This window comes from Crinia signifera, chromosome 12 (assembly GCF_055691185.1).
Source record: "Crinia signifera chromosome 12, ASM5569118v1, whole genome shotgun sequence".
Classification (NCBI taxonomy): Eukaryota; Metazoa; Chordata; class Amphibia; order Anura; family Myobatrachidae; genus Crinia; species Crinia signifera.
Genome location: NC_139228.1, coordinates 41,279,836 through 41,297,830, shown reverse-complemented (window position 1 = coordinate 41,297,830; position 17,995 = coordinate 41,279,836). Strand labels below are relative to the sequence as shown.

At 43.7% G+C, this 17,995-nt stretch overlaps 1 protein-coding gene across 3 annotated transcripts in view; it reads left to right on the top strand.

The window, feature by feature from the left end:
• SLC38A6 (solute carrier family 38 member 6) overlaps positions 1-17,995 on the top strand; it is a 71,432-nt gene that overhangs the window by 20,462 nt on the left and 32,975 nt on the right. For all 3 annotated transcript variants that reach the window (XM_083166652.1, XM_083166653.1, XM_083166654.1), the window contains exon 5: positions 1,404-1,443. In XM_083166652.1, coding sequence (XP_083022778.1) covers positions 1,404-1,443 — 40 coding nt within the window. The remainder of the gene's footprint in view (positions 1-1,403; positions 1,444-17,995) is intronic.

Genomic DNA, 17,995 nt, shown 5'->3' with positions numbered 1-17,995 from the left:
CTTGCACCACAATATACCTAAATCTGATAGAGCCACTAAAATTACCAGATGAAACCTTAGTCAAAATATTGGGGGGTGGTAGGAGTATTGGAAAAGAAGACAGTCTTTAGGTAGCTATCCAATGAGCAATACGGCTATAAGAGAATATTTCCGTAGAGGGCAGATTATATTGAGTCTGTAAAGAGGTAAATGAGGTGATCGTTATGCCAACCACAAGGTCAGTATAGTATCTATGCCACAGTACTTCCAAATAGCTGGATTTGAATCAGGAAAGATATTGCAGGTAGAGTATTCGAGCAGGCAGAGAAATAGATTTCGAGGAGATTAAAATCTCATTCCAAGCTTTTAGTGATTCTTAAATAGCATGTGAAGTGCCCTGTTGGGCTGGGGTCCATAATAGATCTGTGCGTGGGGTGGAAGAATACATCTGTTTCTCCAAATCCACAGCGCACATCATTTTGGAATCACCGTGCGCTTGTCGTGATTCACCGCTCCCCACTATTCACTGGCAGCCGCCAGCCCGCCCTATTCAACGCCTCAGGAGCTCAATGCCCCTGATGGCGAAAATTATCCAATCCGGCGTGCCCTGTGTCCCGGCTCTCTCCCCTCCTGCTCTCGCTGCTGCTGCTGGGGCTGCACTGTCAGGCTGGGCTGCGGATGGAGCGCAGTCCCAGCAGGGGGATGTGAGGACCGGCGGGGGAGCGCTCTGATGCCTCTGACCGGCGGGGCGGGAGGAGGAGGGGGTTGGGAGGGCTCTGATGTCTCTGAAAAAAAATATATAAATATATTTATGTGCTGCTTGTCAAGAAAAAATAGAAAGTTCCTGCAAATAATAAATTAACTGATTTTTAGACACCCAAAAAATTATTAAAAAACACATTTATTTTAAAAGTACACCTAAAAAGATGTCGAATGCAAAACGTTGAAACTCTGCGAAAATCACGGTGAAAGCAGTTCTCCATTTTAGCATTGAATACACTTTCAAAGAATTAGAGTAAAAACCCCATTGAAATACACCAGCGAATTGCAGCGACTATCAAACTGCGAATTGGCCGGCATTCACTGGTTGCTTTCGGGCGAACAGTAAACATTGAATACAGCGAATATCATTTACGGTGAAAAAATTCACTGTTTCGCCGAAAAACAGCCCTGTTCACCTTAAAAAGCAGTGAAACAAGAGGAATACTGCCCAAAGTTTTGTACCTGATCCCAAAGACCAATCACCTGCCACTAGGCAAGCAAGCTTTTTCAGATCTGGGACTACCAAACCACCGAATTTCCTTGGACTAGTCACTCAAGCGAGCGCAAGCTATTCTAGGGGGTTTCTCTACAAATATATTTAAGTATTTTAATTCTAGCCAAATGTAATTACTTATTTATTGTATTTCTCATTTTCTGTACAGATCCTTGTGGCAAGCACAATCCTTATTCAGAACATAGGAGGTAAGCTCTTCAATTATAATAAATGTAATGATAATCATTACTGTTTATGTTTCCACTTGCAGAAAATAGCGCTCACTATAGTTCACTCGCGTATCAGATCTTTGAAATGGCTTTTTAACACTTTCCAGACTGATGTATTTCAATCATTTACTTTCTCATATCTCCTGGATTTCTATTGATCGTGGCAAACTGCTGCTTGTTGAGACCTTTTTAGACAACTTTTAAATGGAAATATTTTATTTAAGTGATGTTTATATTCGACAAGGCTGGAAGTAATTAAACCTAATTGTCTGGTCTAATTGAATCCAATTATCAATTTAGTCCATTGGTTGAGTAACTAAAGAGGTGGTTACTAATTCACTTAGGGACAGGATATTTTAATATCTTGCCTTCAATAAATGAACTGATCATTTTGAAAACTGTGTATGTGTTACTCATATTGTCTTTGTCTTTTCCGGTTTGTTTTAAATATCTGCAACAATTTTAAGTGTGAATAGGCAAAAATAAAAGGAATCGGGAATGGGAAAATTAACATTTTCATGCCACTCTGTGTGTATTTGTGTGCTTGTGTGTATATATTATACATGGTGTGCCCAAATGAAAAGGAGACTTGCTGTAGCAGCGTTGTATCTAATCACAGTGGGTTAATGTGTTGGCCCATAGATGGCGTGGCAATTTTCCCAGTTGCGCGTGTGTAGTGAACGGCTTTGCATCTGTTTCTTCAGTCCTGGAAAGTTGTTTTGCGCGGTTGTATGCATGATGGATTTCTCCAGATCAGCGCAAAGAGCTGTTATCCAATTTCTTAGTGCAGAAGGTGAGCATGCTTCAGAAATGATCACATGATGAAGGTGGTGTACGGAGAGCAGTGTCTCGCATAGTGCACCATATTCCGGTGGTATTAGCGATGTGAGGTGGGACGCAAAAGCATCAAGGACTTGCCATGGCCTGGGCATGTCCACGTGGTCACCAACTCTTCCACGATTTCAGATGTGGAAGATTTTCAAGTTTGTGCATAGTGGGTGCCCAAGAATCTGTCAGAGAATCAGAAGTTGGCAAAAATTGATGTTTGCTTGGCCCATCTGTTTTTGTACGTGGAGCAAGGAACAGATTTCATTGCCAATGTTGTTACATGTGATGAGACTGGGTATCACTACTCCAACTCTGCTTCTAAACGGATGAGCATGGAGTGTCAGCATCCCAGCTCCCCTCATCCAAAAAAAGCAATCTCTGGCCAGAAGACCGGATCGATAAAAAGACACTCTACTCATCAACTGGCTAGAATGGGGTGGAACAGTTAATGCTGAACGGTACTGCAAGACGTTGCTGAGGCTGAATCTGACCATCAAAAACAAGGCCCCTTAAAAAAATCAGTGAAAGGTCAATGGTTCACCTGTGACAAGGTAGTAGAGGACACCATGGTAAGCTGGATCCATCAGCAACCCAGGAGTTTCTAGACTGAAGTTCATTAATGTCAATAGCAATTATGTGTAGTTGTAGTGTTACAAATGAACTGTAATTAAATATTCTTTAATTAAAATATCTTTTACATACAACTGTAGTCTCCTTTTCATTTTGGCACATTTTATCTCTGGATTTAATTGCAGAACTTTGTATGGAACGGAAATTCTCCTAATTAAGGCAGTTATCATGATATCATAAACCTTTATAATCTGATTTTCATTTAAACCAGGCTATAGCAATGGTTTACAAAGTTTTTGGAATTGCAATGCCCTAATGCAGTGGTCCCAAACCTGGTCCTCAAGTACCCCACAGTGCACGTTTTCCAGGTCTCCACACAGGCAAAATAATTAGCTCCACCTGTGGATCTTTTAAAATGTGTCTGAATAATGAGGGCACCTCCCAGGTGACCTGGAAAACATGCACTGTTGGGGGTACTTGAGGACCAGGGTTGGGAACCACTGCCCTTATGTATAATTATTTTTTTCAGGGAGCCCCATTTTTTTTAAAGTTAATAAAAAAAAAAAATCAATGTTTTTTATCGTTCGGGTCCGTTACGTGTTGACGCACAGGATTCGCTTTGGTTTGTCTGTACTCACTGATCCTCTACTCACACTCTGACACTGATGGGATGCAAGTCAGATGTGTAACCGGCAACCCAGGCGGCTGCTGGTTACACATCTGACTTGCATCTATATATATCCTTTATATCGGGGCAGGTGTATTAAACCTGGTGAAGTGATAAAGTGAAAGATGATCATGCACCAGTCACTCATCTCCGTTCATTTTTCAAACTCGGCCTGTAACTTGACAGTTAGAAGCTGATTGGCTGGTACATCCTCACCTTCCACTTTATCAGTTCACCAATACATCTGCCCCTAAATGCCACTATTGTGTCTCTGAACTCAAGCAGAAGATGCAGTCCACACAAAATGCATAGGAAAGCGGCGCAATCAAACATTTCACGTCATTTTTTTTTTTTACGTGGACAAATGCGTTTGCGTCCAACTCAGTGTCCCTTTTGTAGTGTTCGGAAATGAATTATGTTTATGTTTGGTCTATTAATACTATTAATGACTATAGATGTGAACATTTACCAAGTCAATTTAACTGGGAAACCGTTTTCTGTTTAGCTCAATTTGTAAAACTGTGAGGCTTTAAGTGCAAATCCAGTAGACCGTGTAATTCTTTATATGAACATTTTCAAGCGAAAACGAAGCCAACACCTTTACATCTGGCTAGCCCAAGTTTTTCGTTGCTGGCTTTAGATGGAAATAGAACAAGTCAAACCCCAGACCGAACTGTTCCATTAGTTACACTTTATAAACACATGTTCTGAAAGTCATTGTTTACTGTGCTTTCTCAGCACTGTCCTCAGGAAACCTGATTTTAGATTGTGTTATGAGTATAACCACCCAATACTCCATTCATACATAAGCTACTTTAAGTGGAATCATGTGTTTGAAAGACACAAGTCCCAGGAATCTGGGTGGTAAAGGTCTGACGAGGATAGTTGCTATTACATTTCGGTGACATTAGTTGCCTTTTACTTCTACCTCGTGCTTAAAATGATTGTCTTCGTAGAGTGGAGGTAGCCTGCATGCATGCAAGCAAGTGATGCTATTCAGCGGACTAGGGCATGCATTTCTGAACTATGGCCCTCCAGCTGTTGTCAAACTACAAGTCCCTTCATGCATTGCCACAGTTTTGCTATTAGGTAATGCTAAACGTATGGCAAGGCATGCTGGGATGTGTAGTTTCATAACAGCTGGAGGGCCACAGTATGGCCATGCCTGTACTAGGGACTAATGACTAAACAGCCATTTGTAATTGAACCATTGTTTATAAGAATACAGTCCATGGGAAGTCTGCTCATTTGGGGGCCAGATGTATCAAGCTTCAAAAAGTGATAAAATGCAGAATAACAACCAGCCAATCCGCTCCTATCTGCCATGTTACAGTCTGGGTTTGAAAATGACCGGTTGGAGCTGATTGGCTGGTTCTTTATCACTATTTGAAGCTTGATACACCTGGCCCTTGATCAACAGTAAAAATGTGAACAGCATTATGTTGACAAGAGATCGCGCTGTAAGGTTATAATGTAATTGTAAAGCATTTTAAGTAGAGTAAAGTTGTAGGGCGGAACGTAATGGTGCCCGAGTCTGGCGGCAGGGCGGGATGATGGCCAAACTCTGATTTTTTTTTTTTTTTTTTTAAGGGGTAATTACTTAAAAGGCAAAACCATGCCTTGTAAGCGATTTGTCCCTTTAAAACATCGTCCAAGTTCGGCCGGCATCCTGCACAGCCGCCAGACTCTGGCAGCATTACATTCCGCCGATAATGCCAATGTGGTTAACCTGCTTTTACTAGCATTACAGCTGTGTTGTCTTTCTCCTGTCAACATAATGCTGTTGACATTTTCACTGTCAACTGCTTCACTACTGAAAATATGTAAGTATTCTTCGGTTTCTGAATTCATTAGGAAGCGATGAGGACCTTGGCAGAACCAGGATGTCTGGAGTTGCAGCCTCTACGTTCACTCAAGGTGTAACTATCCTGTGCTTACTTATATTAAATCTATAACTGGTTGAGATTGTATCCAAAGCTGATACTACCTGTAAATATGTTTTACACTAACTTCATCATGGGCCATTTGCCCTTGATGTATTCAAAGCAGCTAAACCCGTCCTTACAATATTTAATTGTCCCGGTATTGGGCGTCATTAGCACAAGTTTGGGCACCCAAACTACAGACTTTTTAACACATTTTTTTTTCTTGCACCTTTTGGAAGCTGTGAAGAAATAAATGTGAATGTTGGAGCAAACATTTAATAGTTCTTATAGATACCCATTACTATAGGAATCGGTACATCTGTCAGAATGAACTTAGGTCTACAGTCATTAGGTCGACCCCACTAGGTCGACTGGCAGGAAGGTCGACATGACTTAAGGTCGACATGGGCCAAGGTCGACATGACTTAAGGTCGAATTTGCATAAAGGTCGACATGAGGAAGGTCGACTTGTCATAAGGTCGACATGGGTTTTTCACTTTTTTTTTTTATCCGAATGTCGACATGGACACAGTTGGCAATGGAAATCGGACCCTCGCATCGCTCGCTTCGCTCGCAATGCTTCGGGCACGGTGGCTCGCTTCGCTCACCACAGCTTTAATAACCTCCTCCACGCCCTAGTGGATGGTAGGGCATGAAATACCGCCTGTCGGCACATGTCGGCTCAAAAAACAGTGAAAAACCCCATGTCGACCTTCCTCATGTCGACCTTTATGCAAATTCGACCTTAAGTCATGTCGACCTTGGCCCATGTCGACCTTAAGTCAGGTCGACCTTCCTGCCAGTCGACCTAATGACTGTAGACCTAAGTTCATTCTAATAGATGACCGCATCCCCTTACTATAGACTCCCACCAGGGGGTGAAAGATACCATTGACTCAACCCCCATGTGTCTTACTGAGGATTTTAAGCAGTAAATCTCAAACTCTGTTTTCGAGAACCCCCAAAAGTGCATGTTTACTAGGTCACCTGGCAGGGGCACAGGTGTACTCACTAACATTGTAAAAGATCTCAAGGTGGAGATACTTATTTCACATGTGACTCTGTGAGGAGACCTGGAAAATATGCAATGGGGGTCGTTGAGGACCGACTTAAATAACTACTGATTTAAAGGAAGATAAAGTTTAAATCAACCCATCTAAAATAAATTATATATGAAGGTAAACGGGCCCTACTTACAAAAGTCTTACAGTTTTTATTTGTCCCCCAACGTCATCTCTGTTAGACACTAGCTGGCTTTGCGTAAACGTGTTAAAATATTTGCAGACTTGGCAGTGTTACGTTTCACTACTATGGAATCATTTTCCAATCAGCTGTCCTTACACTGGAGCAATATTTAATTGTGCTGGCTATTTTAGAATCAACTGCGACTTGCAGTGAGTTGGATATGTAATGAGCACTGCCGCCCTGTAGTGCTTGATGAAGAGAGCTTAGCCAATGTCCTGTAAAAATGGGGTTCTGTGTTTTATCCCACAATTCCATGTTTCATTTGGATTATAGGAGGTTATACTGGTTCACTCCTTCTGGTAAATTCCTTCTTAAATGAACAAAACCATGTGCGCTGCAGGGTGTCAGATGTAACATGTGCAGAGAGAATTAGATTTGCGTGAGTTATTTGGTTTCTGTGCAGGGCAAATACTGACTGGTTTATTTTTACAATATAGATCTCACTTTGAAGTAAAACCGCACCCAAATCGAACTCTCTCTGCACATGTTACATCTGTCCCACCTGCAGTGCACATGGTTTTGTCCATTTGAGAAGGAATTTGCCAGAAGGAGTGAACCAGAATAACCCCCATAGTCCCTAGTTCTGTCTTGGAAAGATGGTAAACTTAGTTTGCACTTATTGTACAGCTACAGTTGTTTCTTGTTCTCCTTGTGGAATTTATGGGGATTGAAACCACTGGGCAGACACATTAGTCGCAGTTGGCCATCATTTGTTTGAGCACTATTAAGCCCTGTGCACCGGTGCCCTGTGGTGATCGAGCTGCCTAAGCACAGATCACTTATTACACATTGCGGCACACATGTAATGTACCTGCGATCTGTGCAATCTGTGCAGAGGATTGCTCCTATGCTTATAGGCAAAGCACTGTGATCTATGCAGTGCATGCACTATCTCTGCAGGTGATGGTGACACGTGGGACGGCGCATTGCCATTGCTATAGGGTGTACACACACAGCGAGCCGTGCTCCATTTCTAAGCCATCTAGTAAGATTGCTTATAAATAGGGCTTAATTTGCCCCCTGTTTTTGCCCCTTTAAAACCACCAATGCTCTAGTTTTTATGTGCAATAATGAGAGACTCGCCAATCATAATTCAGGTGACCTTTTGACCAGGAATCTTGAGACATTTGAGGGGCCGATTCTGGTTCACTCTTAGTGAACTGAATTTGGCCCCTGTCCCGATGGTCGAGGTTTGCATATGTGCATTTCTGCACATGCACAAACCCCGACAAACCCCGACTACGAATGGCCTCGGAGATTTCCAATGTCGTCTGGCCGTTCACAGCGGGGAGGGGCGGTGGCGGAGCCGGGGCATAGGAAAGCACAGCCTTTCATGGGCGTCCCCATGAAAAACTGTGGGCTTTCCCATGGTAATGTGGGTGTGGCTATGTGTCAGGGGTGGGCAGCTGACGTCACATGACGTCAGCCACGCGCCCTGTCTTCGTCCCGGTGCCCACTAATATATGTTTGCGAAGGCAGGGGAAATCATTCAAATGATTTCTCCTGCTGCAGCCACATGCGAGGGGATGTGTCGTATACCCCTTTTACACCGAGGAAAAAACCCGGAGTTTTGCCTCGTGGAACCGGGTCAGCGCCGGTGTAAAAGAGGTAGCTGAAAAAAAGCACAGGTTGATATCCCCGCAGATCCTGCCCTAGTCCTGACCAGGGTGGAGCAGTGGGGGGGGGGGGGGGGGGCGGTGTAAACTGGTATACCGGGTCACCTGACCTAGCTCCAATGTATAGCAATGGGGGAGCCCAACCTGCTGACTGCAGCATCCTGCGATCAGTAATGGAGGTTGGGTCATGGGGGTGCACACAGCCTCCGCTGCTGTCTGCTGTACTGGGCAGACAACAGTGGAGGCAGGAAGAAGGTGAATGGATGCCTGTATGTGGCATCCATTCACCTCACGGGTGGGGGGGAGGGGGGGCTAGCAGTGCACAGAGGCTGGGGGCAGCGGCGCTTGGAGATGATGTCACCGCAGTCTACACAGGAAAAATCCCGGATTGGAACAGTATTACAAATACCGGGTTGGATCCGGGATTTTGGTGTAAAAGGGGTATAAGTAACACATCCCCTCGCATGCTTGTGAGGGGATGCGGGTATTCACCAGGGCGGTGTCACAAGGACTCGGTAAGCTTTGCAGCTTATCTAGTCAATTACAATCACCAAATAAATTCACTGCATTTTTCATATGATGTGTGTGAGGTAATGCGCAATTTTTGACCAGAAGTTGCCGGTGTTGCGACCATTTTCCCTGCTATTTTCTGTCAGGACATGCTTATTTTTAATATAGCTCATTGCCATTACTAGTCTGTAGCTATTAATATGGAACATGTGTATTTATTTCCGAAGTGTTGGGCTTTTTAAACCAACTAAGAAATCTGTTGTTACCTCTCCCACGGAGGATTATATGTTCCTGCTCATTTGTTTTGATTGCTGCTACGTAATGACTGATATACGGTCTGCAGTGTGCTGCTAGCTCCCGTGACTCTTAAGTTTTAAAATAGCCTTTTTTTCGTCTGAGCACAAGTCCCTTTCCTGTGGTGTCACAGCATGAGTGCAAACTGCTAGGTTAGCTCAATTTGTCTGCCTCTGATTAAAACAGTGACATTATTAAGGGAGTCACAAAATTAAGGGATTTAGAAACAACTTTTTTTCCTTTTTGTAAAATTATTTATCTTATTGTTCTGTAATTCACATCTCTTGTTCAACGAACAGGGTTAATTATCTTTCCTCGCAAAATCCCTAGCACCTAATTAACACCTTACTTGCTAAATTTGTTTAAAATCTTTCAGACCTTTCCTTCCCCCCTCAGCCTTTTTGTGTGAGAAACCCGATACTCTTGGCTCTCGCCATCTGTCTGTGTTGACCACTAAATCTGTATTCTGTTTTTGGGTGTGTCGGTATTTTTTTCTTTTTAACAACTTGATTTGGTTTGGGCTACAAAAATTGTAGTTTCCATTGTTATGCGTGTTTGGCCGATAGTATGAAATTCATATTGCACATTCCTGATCTATGGGGTATTAATAATAATAAATAATTACTAATATTATCCAATATATCCTTTATTTATATGGTGCCACAAGATATGCTCAGCACCCAAATACCGAGTACATAACTGATCAGCCAAACGGGAACCCATGCCTAATGGGGCCTACACGGGGCGATCCCAGGGCATTTTGAGCGCTTAGAAAATACCCCTACATCGATCCATGTGTAGGGGCAATAGCGATATCGACGCACGGCCCTGCGCGTTGCTATCGCCCGGTGATTAATATCAAGCATCCTGGATAAATTTATAGTCGCCAGTGTTCTCACCGGAGAACACTGAACCTGACAGATCGCGCAGCGCTGACACATTGCTGTGTGCTGAGCGATCTTGCTATAGCGTTCAAGCGATCTAACAACGCTTAGAACGCTTCCGCATCTCTCCCGTCTGTTGGCCCTTTAACCACAGACAACACTGAATTAAGTATCACCATGTCAGGAAACTGCAGGATTTGGTACCATTGAAGATGGTTACTCCCAGTCATCTGTACTTTTTCTTCTCTTACGTAAACTATCGGTCTGAATGCTAATTAATGCGTGATTGCTTATTGGTAACTACAAGGTGTTCAAAAAGTTATGCAACCCTACGTGGAAATACGGAATTGTCTTCTTCTAGGCGTCTGCTGTGCCACGTCATGTAGTCGCATCTTCCTAATGTTCTTCCAAGACACAGTGAGCGGCCGTGGACTAATACCTAACTATAATGGTCCTCTAGACTGTAAGCTCCTTAGAGCAGGGTCCTCTTCCCTCCTGTTCTCACAGTACTCTTATACCCCTTTTACACCGCCGAAAAATCCGGGTCAGCGGCGGGTCAGACCCGGATCTTCGGCGGTGTAATCCCTAACGCCGTGTCCCTTTACACGGGACTTCTACCCAGGTCCTGACCTGGGTAGAACACGGCTAGGACCTGGGTAGAGGGCGGTGTAAATGGGAACGCCGGGTCGGATGACCCAGCTCCCATTTACATGAATGGGGAACGTCTAACCTGTGGACCGCAGCGTCCGCAGGTTGGACGGGTTGTCAGCCTGACACTGACAGCCGGCGCTGATGTCTGCTATACCCTGCAGACGGGGGAGGGAGGTGAACGGATGCCTGTGTGCGGCATCCATTCACCTCCTGTGCGACGGCGGGGGGGGGGGGGAGTGTGCGCGGGGACTGGGGGCAGCCCAGCAGCTTACCTTAGTGCTGGGCTGCCCCCAGCAGCGTTCCGGTCCGGCGGCGGTGGTGATTGGCGCTTGGAGATGACATCATCCTGTCATCTCCAAGCACGGGGGGGGGGGGGTGCGGGCAGGGCTGTCCGCCTGGTGTAAATTGCACTAAACGCCGGGTCGCACCCGGCTTGAACCTGGGTCTAAAAAAGCCGGGTGCGACCCGGCGTTTTGGTGTAAAAGGGGTATTATTTACAGACAGACTTGGAGGTAGGAGGGCCCTGCTGCAAGCTTACAATCATTCTTCCTGCATTTCAATTACAGCTCTCTTACTCACCTACAATCTATACCTACATCTCTTCTCTCAGACTCACTTCCCTGTATCTCAGCTGTATTGTTTACAAAGATTTGTGCTGTTAATTGTGCTCTGTTTTTGTTCTTCTGTTGCTGTTATGTCTAGTTCTGTGTACCCTGTACTGTTCTAATGTGTTCTATATGTACGGTGCTGTGTACCACTTGTGGCACCTTATAAATAAAAATATAATAATAATAATGGTGCAAGGATTTGTCAACCTGTTGCCAGCACAGAGAATGCAGAACGCATGGATTCAACAGGAGGACATTGTCACAGCCCGTACACCCAGAAACACTATGGCTTACTAAGAATAGTGTTTTCCAGAACGACTGAAGGGTGCTGCCTACACATCTCACCCAAACAGTATTCCAGAACTGCAAGGGAACATTTAGAACGGTGTCAGTGCAATTTCATGGGAAATCTTGCAAAGGCTGTTCAAGAACATGATTAGTTGTGTCCATTTGTATGAATCCCAGAACGGCGCGACTTCCGGCACTTACTGTGCAATAAATAGTTTCACCATATAGTTGTTTGAAGTTCGAGCGCCACTTGTGTTCGTAAATAAAACATATTGTCAGTTTTATTTGCTTATGCTTAAGCCAAAGAAACTGCATTGGAAAGTCACTACAGTCTGCAATGGCGAACTAGTGAGGAGATACTGCCATCGGTGAACTCTACAGTACATGTGAAGCCACAGCGCCATCTGCTGGCCAGTTGTCCACAGCTCAGTACTCTATAGTGCTCTGTATCTGACTCTGTAAGGTTCTGCAGACTGCTTGTGGCACCATAGAAAAACAAGAAAAAATAAAGCAGCGCTGTACCTTTAAAAACTTTTGAGAAAATTGGATGACCTGTACAACAAATTTAATGGTAATAAATTCACTAAAACATAATAGATATAGGAATGTACAATTAATAAAAACAATGACAGATGATCCCACTTCCACACTAGCAGCACTATATTGGAGAGTCCGTTCCTATTGATGCCAGACAGTATTGGTTTAGAACATAATAATTACCACTCCTGGTGAAACAGTCTCAGATTGTCCAAGTGGTCGGCCCAAGGTTGGCACAAATTACCGGTCCACTGGAATGACTTTGGAGTCCCAATTTGGCCGAAGGGGACGGAGGGTTTTAAAGAGGATGTTGAAGATGGCCCTTGAGATGTTTGGGTGGGTAAATGCTGATAGCTGTATCCTGAAGGCTGGTCCGGACTCCGATCCTGGTGCGGATGGTGGAAAGTGGGACTGACACGGTGCTTGTGGCACCATTATAAATTTAGGATCATACAAATAATTGCATTTCACTATGTATTTTATGAATAAAATATCAATATCTATTTGATTATTGTATCCTAATATACATTATATTGCTTTGAAGCTTTGACCAAATAAAAGTTGTTTAAAAAAAAAAAAAATATCAATATCATTCTGCTGTATGTTTTGATCTGTGTAGAACTGAGAACTATTTTATATTATACCAGCTCAATTATTATTATTTCTTTATTTACAGTTTCTTATATAGCGCAGCAGATTCCATTTTACAATTGTAGACAGTGATAAAACAAAGGGCCTTATTTTAGTTCACGCTTTCTGACAAAATCCTTCTTAGATGGGCAAAACCATGTGCACTGCAGGTGGGGCAGATGTAACTTGTGCAGATATAATAATATTTGGGTGGGGTTTTACTTTAAAGTGAGATCTATATTGCAGTGTAAAAATAAAGCAGCCAGTATTTTCCCTTCACAGAAACAAAATAACTCACCCATATCTAATTCTCTCTGCACATTTTACATCTGCCCTCCTGCAGTGCACATGATTTTGTCAGAAAGAGTGAACCAAAATAAGGCCCAAACTGTGTAACAGACAGACTTGGACTTAGGAGGGCCCTGCTGCAAGCTTACACTCTATAGCAGGCCTGGCCAACCTGTGGCTCTCCAGATGTTGTGAAACTACAAATCCCATCATGCCTTACCACAGTTTTGCTATAAGGTAGTATTAAAACACTGGCAAGGCATGCTGGGATTTGTAGTTTCACAACATCTGGAGAGCCAGAGGTTGGCCAAGCCTGCTCTATAGTGACATAGGAGGGAAATACAAGGACAGGCACCAGTAATAGCATAGCAGTCCCACCAAGTTGCAGGTCCAGAAGGGAAGCTTTATAATACATAAGTGCCTCAGAGGGTTATGCGTGTAGAACTTAAATATGATAGGCTTGCCTGAAGAGGTGAGTTTTCAGGGAATGCTTGAAAGTTTGGAGGCTATTGGAGAGTCTTATTGTGCGTGGAAGGGCATTCCATAGGGTGGGAGCAGCCCGAGGAAATTCCTGTAATAGTGAATGGGAGCTAGTGATCCGTGCAGAAGACAGGCGCAGATCTTGGCTAGTGACAGCGCTTTGTGTCCAACAGTGATGGTCTGCATTCCCATGAATATTCTTTACGCTCGTACTAGTTGCCTCTGCCATGTTACAGTGATATTGCAGGACGCCTACATCATTTAACTTCTTTATACCGTACACTATTTAGCTGCTAGACCCACTCACGTGTGAGGTATTGGTATGGGAAGTCCATTATTTTGCCGGCTGGGAGAAATTTTGACACATTCTGTCATCACCAGTCATGCCCTCCGAGATTCTTTCATTTATATAATAAATGTTTGAAGTTTCAGAATAAACACGCAACTTCCTCCCTTTATACATCTGTTTGTTTAGTAATGGCTAATTAATCCTTTAAGTAGTTGACAGTCTTCCTCCAAGTGTTGAAAGTCTGATCATCTTATTAATTCAGTGTAAACACTTTGTTCTTTCTGGGGCAGAATTATGTTTTAATAGTGAAATATAACCTGTTTATTAGCAGGGTTTTTTCCGCTACAGCGTATAGTCCGTACAAATATCCAAGTCATGGGGACGCAATCATTAGCTGGCTGCCTGTATCATTATTATTATTATTATTACTTGTGGTGTTATCATCCGTTATTTATATGGTACCACAAGAGTTCCGTACTGCTATGCATAGTACATGAACAGTACAAGCCAATGAAAAATAGAAATAAATGCAAAATGCCTACATACACAACTTTCCATATTATCCAAGATACAAATGTTGTTTCATATCCAGTTATATCTAGTTATTGCAATCCTACAACTAATGCTGTTGAGCCTAAAGGTTTAGGGGGGTATTCAATGTCGGGCGCTATTTCCGACAGGAGAAATAGCTCCCGCCTCCTATTCAATGCTGCCGTTTCTGGCAACATTGAAGGCGAATTCAGACAAAACGGATCCGACTTGTTTTGTTTTGTCGGAAACGGCCGTGGATTGGCGAAATCACGGCCGTTTCTCGTCAATCCAAGTCCGTTTTTTCTGACACGCCCACGTTATGCCACTTAACAGACAAAATATTTAATTCTGCCTGTCAAGCAGAGCGAAAACGGGCCAGGATTCCGACTGCCGGAACGTTCCGACAGTCAGAATCCAAGATTGAATACCACGTTAATTGTCATTGTAGCCCTAATTCTGATCCCGACCATCGAATAATGGGGGAGGTTCCCTGAGATGGAGGAGGCGTATTCCATGAAAAATACACGTGCGGTCCGTTCGGCCAGCTTCTTACCGCGTACGGACGGAGTTGGCGATCCGTATGGAAGGCGGGGTTTCGCACGCACGGTCCTGGCCGCATATTCGGATCCGGCCGCACCGATCAGAATAAGGGCCTGTGTGCAGGAGAGTAACACAAGAAGGGCCATGCTCATCTTGAGAAGACCGGCTATTGGAGTGAAGTTTGTATGTTCTCTATGTACTTGTGTTTGCAATGGCTACCTCCATTTTTTTTTTCTGCCTATCAAAAAAAACGACCGATAATTTCATTGGTTTTTGGCAAAATGATGTAGAAAGCTCAGTTTCTGTACATTTGTACGTATTCACGCTATGTACTAACAGCCTAAACCAGGTGATTACACATAAATCTCCTGGCTAACTAGCCTGGCTAACTAGCACTGTAAACCACAGTCCCCAGTTTGCTTAATTATGAATGGGTGCTACAGTGTGGCGCATACTGGTCTCCCTCCGGTAACTGTCCACTGAGCTGTTTCTACACTGTGCCGCCTTAGCAAAAGCACCCTTGTGTTGTTCTTGGGATGAGACCTCATAGTTAGAGCAAATGTAAAAAAAAAAAAGTATGCCCTGTGGCTTAGATGCCAGCATTGAAGCAGTTAAGCATGTGCATAAGCTCGTGTAACCCAATATCAGCTGAGCAGACCTGCTGTTCTCCCCATAACAAGGGAGTTAAGGACAGGGATGGATGTCTTGCCGAGCTGCAGGCAGCAGCTGTGTAACTGAGGCAGCAAATGGCTGAGGGATTTTCTGCTGTAAAATATTCTACACAAAGCAAGAATATCTCTCCGTTTTTTTTTTTTCTTGACCCAGCAACTGCTTTCATTTAACCTTCCGCTAGATATCGGCCACTTAACATTCATGTATTTCACATTTCCTATGGAATAACAGTCTTGGGTTTCTCCTTTTCATTTCTCTAAACTTTTTTTTTTCCTAATGAATATTGGTTTTGTGAAAACATAATTAATATTCTCTCACATTACGGAGGCACATAAAAGGATCTTTTTGTCCTGTACGAGGATAGAAAGACTGAATTCCAGGTCCCTGCAACGGGATAAAGGTTAAGTAATGTAAATAAAACAGGCCGCTAAGGACAAGGACACCAATATAAAGTGGGCTGTCAACACAAAAGCACATAAACCACATGCGTATTATTGCTCCAAAGCTATTCTCTTTAGGTATGTCACCTCTCTCTTCCTTTGATCTCTAGTGGAATTTTATGCAAATGAGTGTAGAATTTATTTAAACACCACCCTATAGTCTTGGTAAGAAAGTTGGTCACTCCATGGGTAGATATGGAATGAAGAATTGTGCTTTGTACACACTGTTCCATTCAGTGTTCTTTTTTATTCAGTTTGGACTATATAGTCCAAATCAAACCGATAATGACACTGAATCAAATAGTGTTGGCTGATTTTGATCCCGATGCGCAATCGGCCAGATCAAAATCGGTTCCATGCCGCTCAATGCAGCATCCCTCCCCCTGTGTGCGGTCCTCCCGCCTGGTCGATTCCAGCAACCAGTCGGATCCTGTCAGCCGTTGATTTCGAATCTGTATCGATGGCTTCCAGGTCAGCCCGTGTGTACACCACTTTAGCTTTTTTTTATTTTTATAAAATGATACAAATTCCTGTGTCATCAATATAATGGGGTCTATTCAATGCCGTGGGTGAACGGTGACAGCGAGCAGGGCTTCCCGTTGCTGTCACCGCTCGCCCTGTCAGTATTTAACTCACCCCCTCATACGCCAATTCCCCCTCGCTCCGTTTATTGAGCGAGGGGTAATCGGGAAAATCGGCGTATGCGGCTGCAGAAGCAGCTAGACTCGAGGCTAAATACAGCGGGTTTGTTGCATTAGCCAAGGGTCTCGCTGTTTGGGGGATTTCCCTGAAACGTTGAATAGGGTGAGCGGCCGGCGAGGGGGTTAAACAGCGAGGATCGCTGGTTTTCTGCAATCCGCGCTGTTTAACCCCCTCGCCGGCCGCAGCATTGAACATTGGCTAATGAATGTGGTTATACGTGAGGTATATTAATCCATTTTTATTTAAACACGTTGAACCCAATGCAGAGTCTAAAATGCATTCACTTAAAAAGCTGCAGTTAGTGCATGTGTAAAGCCAGAACTATCGCAGTTTGCGCGCAGGTCAGCTCCGGATTCCAGGTAGTGTTTCACATTCACGATTAAGCTTTGATTAGAACTTAACAAATCCTCTGCCACTACCCTCCCTCAATACAATTCTCCAAAACCCATTGGAGTGCAAGTGCCGAATTTACAGCCACAAGTCAAATTTCCATACGGATGTCTTATTTCACTTACTGAATGTGATAGAAAGGTTTTGGGTTTCATCCTTTCCTTACAGAAGTCCAAACTTTCCATGTTCAAGCTGAATGCTCTTTAAAAAAAACTTGTGTATTATCCCGGTGCTTGTCTGCGCAACTTAGTTGGTGTAGTCGGATCGCATCGCATGTCGTTTCACAGGGCCACTGCCCGCGGATCGGATCGCATCGCACGCAAATCGCATGCGATTTGGCACACCCGACTATTACTTAGCACATCCACGTCACCCCAAAGAGTGGCGAGCACACGCGGTACGCGTCCTCCCGACCTGTTGATACCCCCACTATCCACGTCCTGAAACTACACAAGTACCATTGCATCGCACACAAATTGCATGCGATGCAATGCGATCCCAACCCAGTGCTGCCGTGAAACTACATAATATCCCTAATATACCTTTTGTGAATAGGACACTACATAAAGTACTTAACGGGCGCCGTGATAATACACAACTACCAAAAAATATTGCCCGGGTGCCTGCCAATGGCAGCTGCGTGCCACATGTACAGGTTTGAGACGGAGGCACTCCTGGGACTTGTAGTGCTAGTAAATAAATACAGACAGCGTGGGCGACGTTTTGGTCTTTAAGGTGTCCCAGTCATGGTGAATGGTGGTGGCTACAAAGGTATGTCATTGTACTGTACACATTGAGCTTGAAAAAGGTCAAATAAAGACCGGAACATCACCCACGGACCACGCTGTCTGTATTTATTTACTAGCACTACAAGTCCCAGAAGTGCCTCTGTCTCTACCATATATATATATATATATATATATATATATATATATATAGTTCAAAG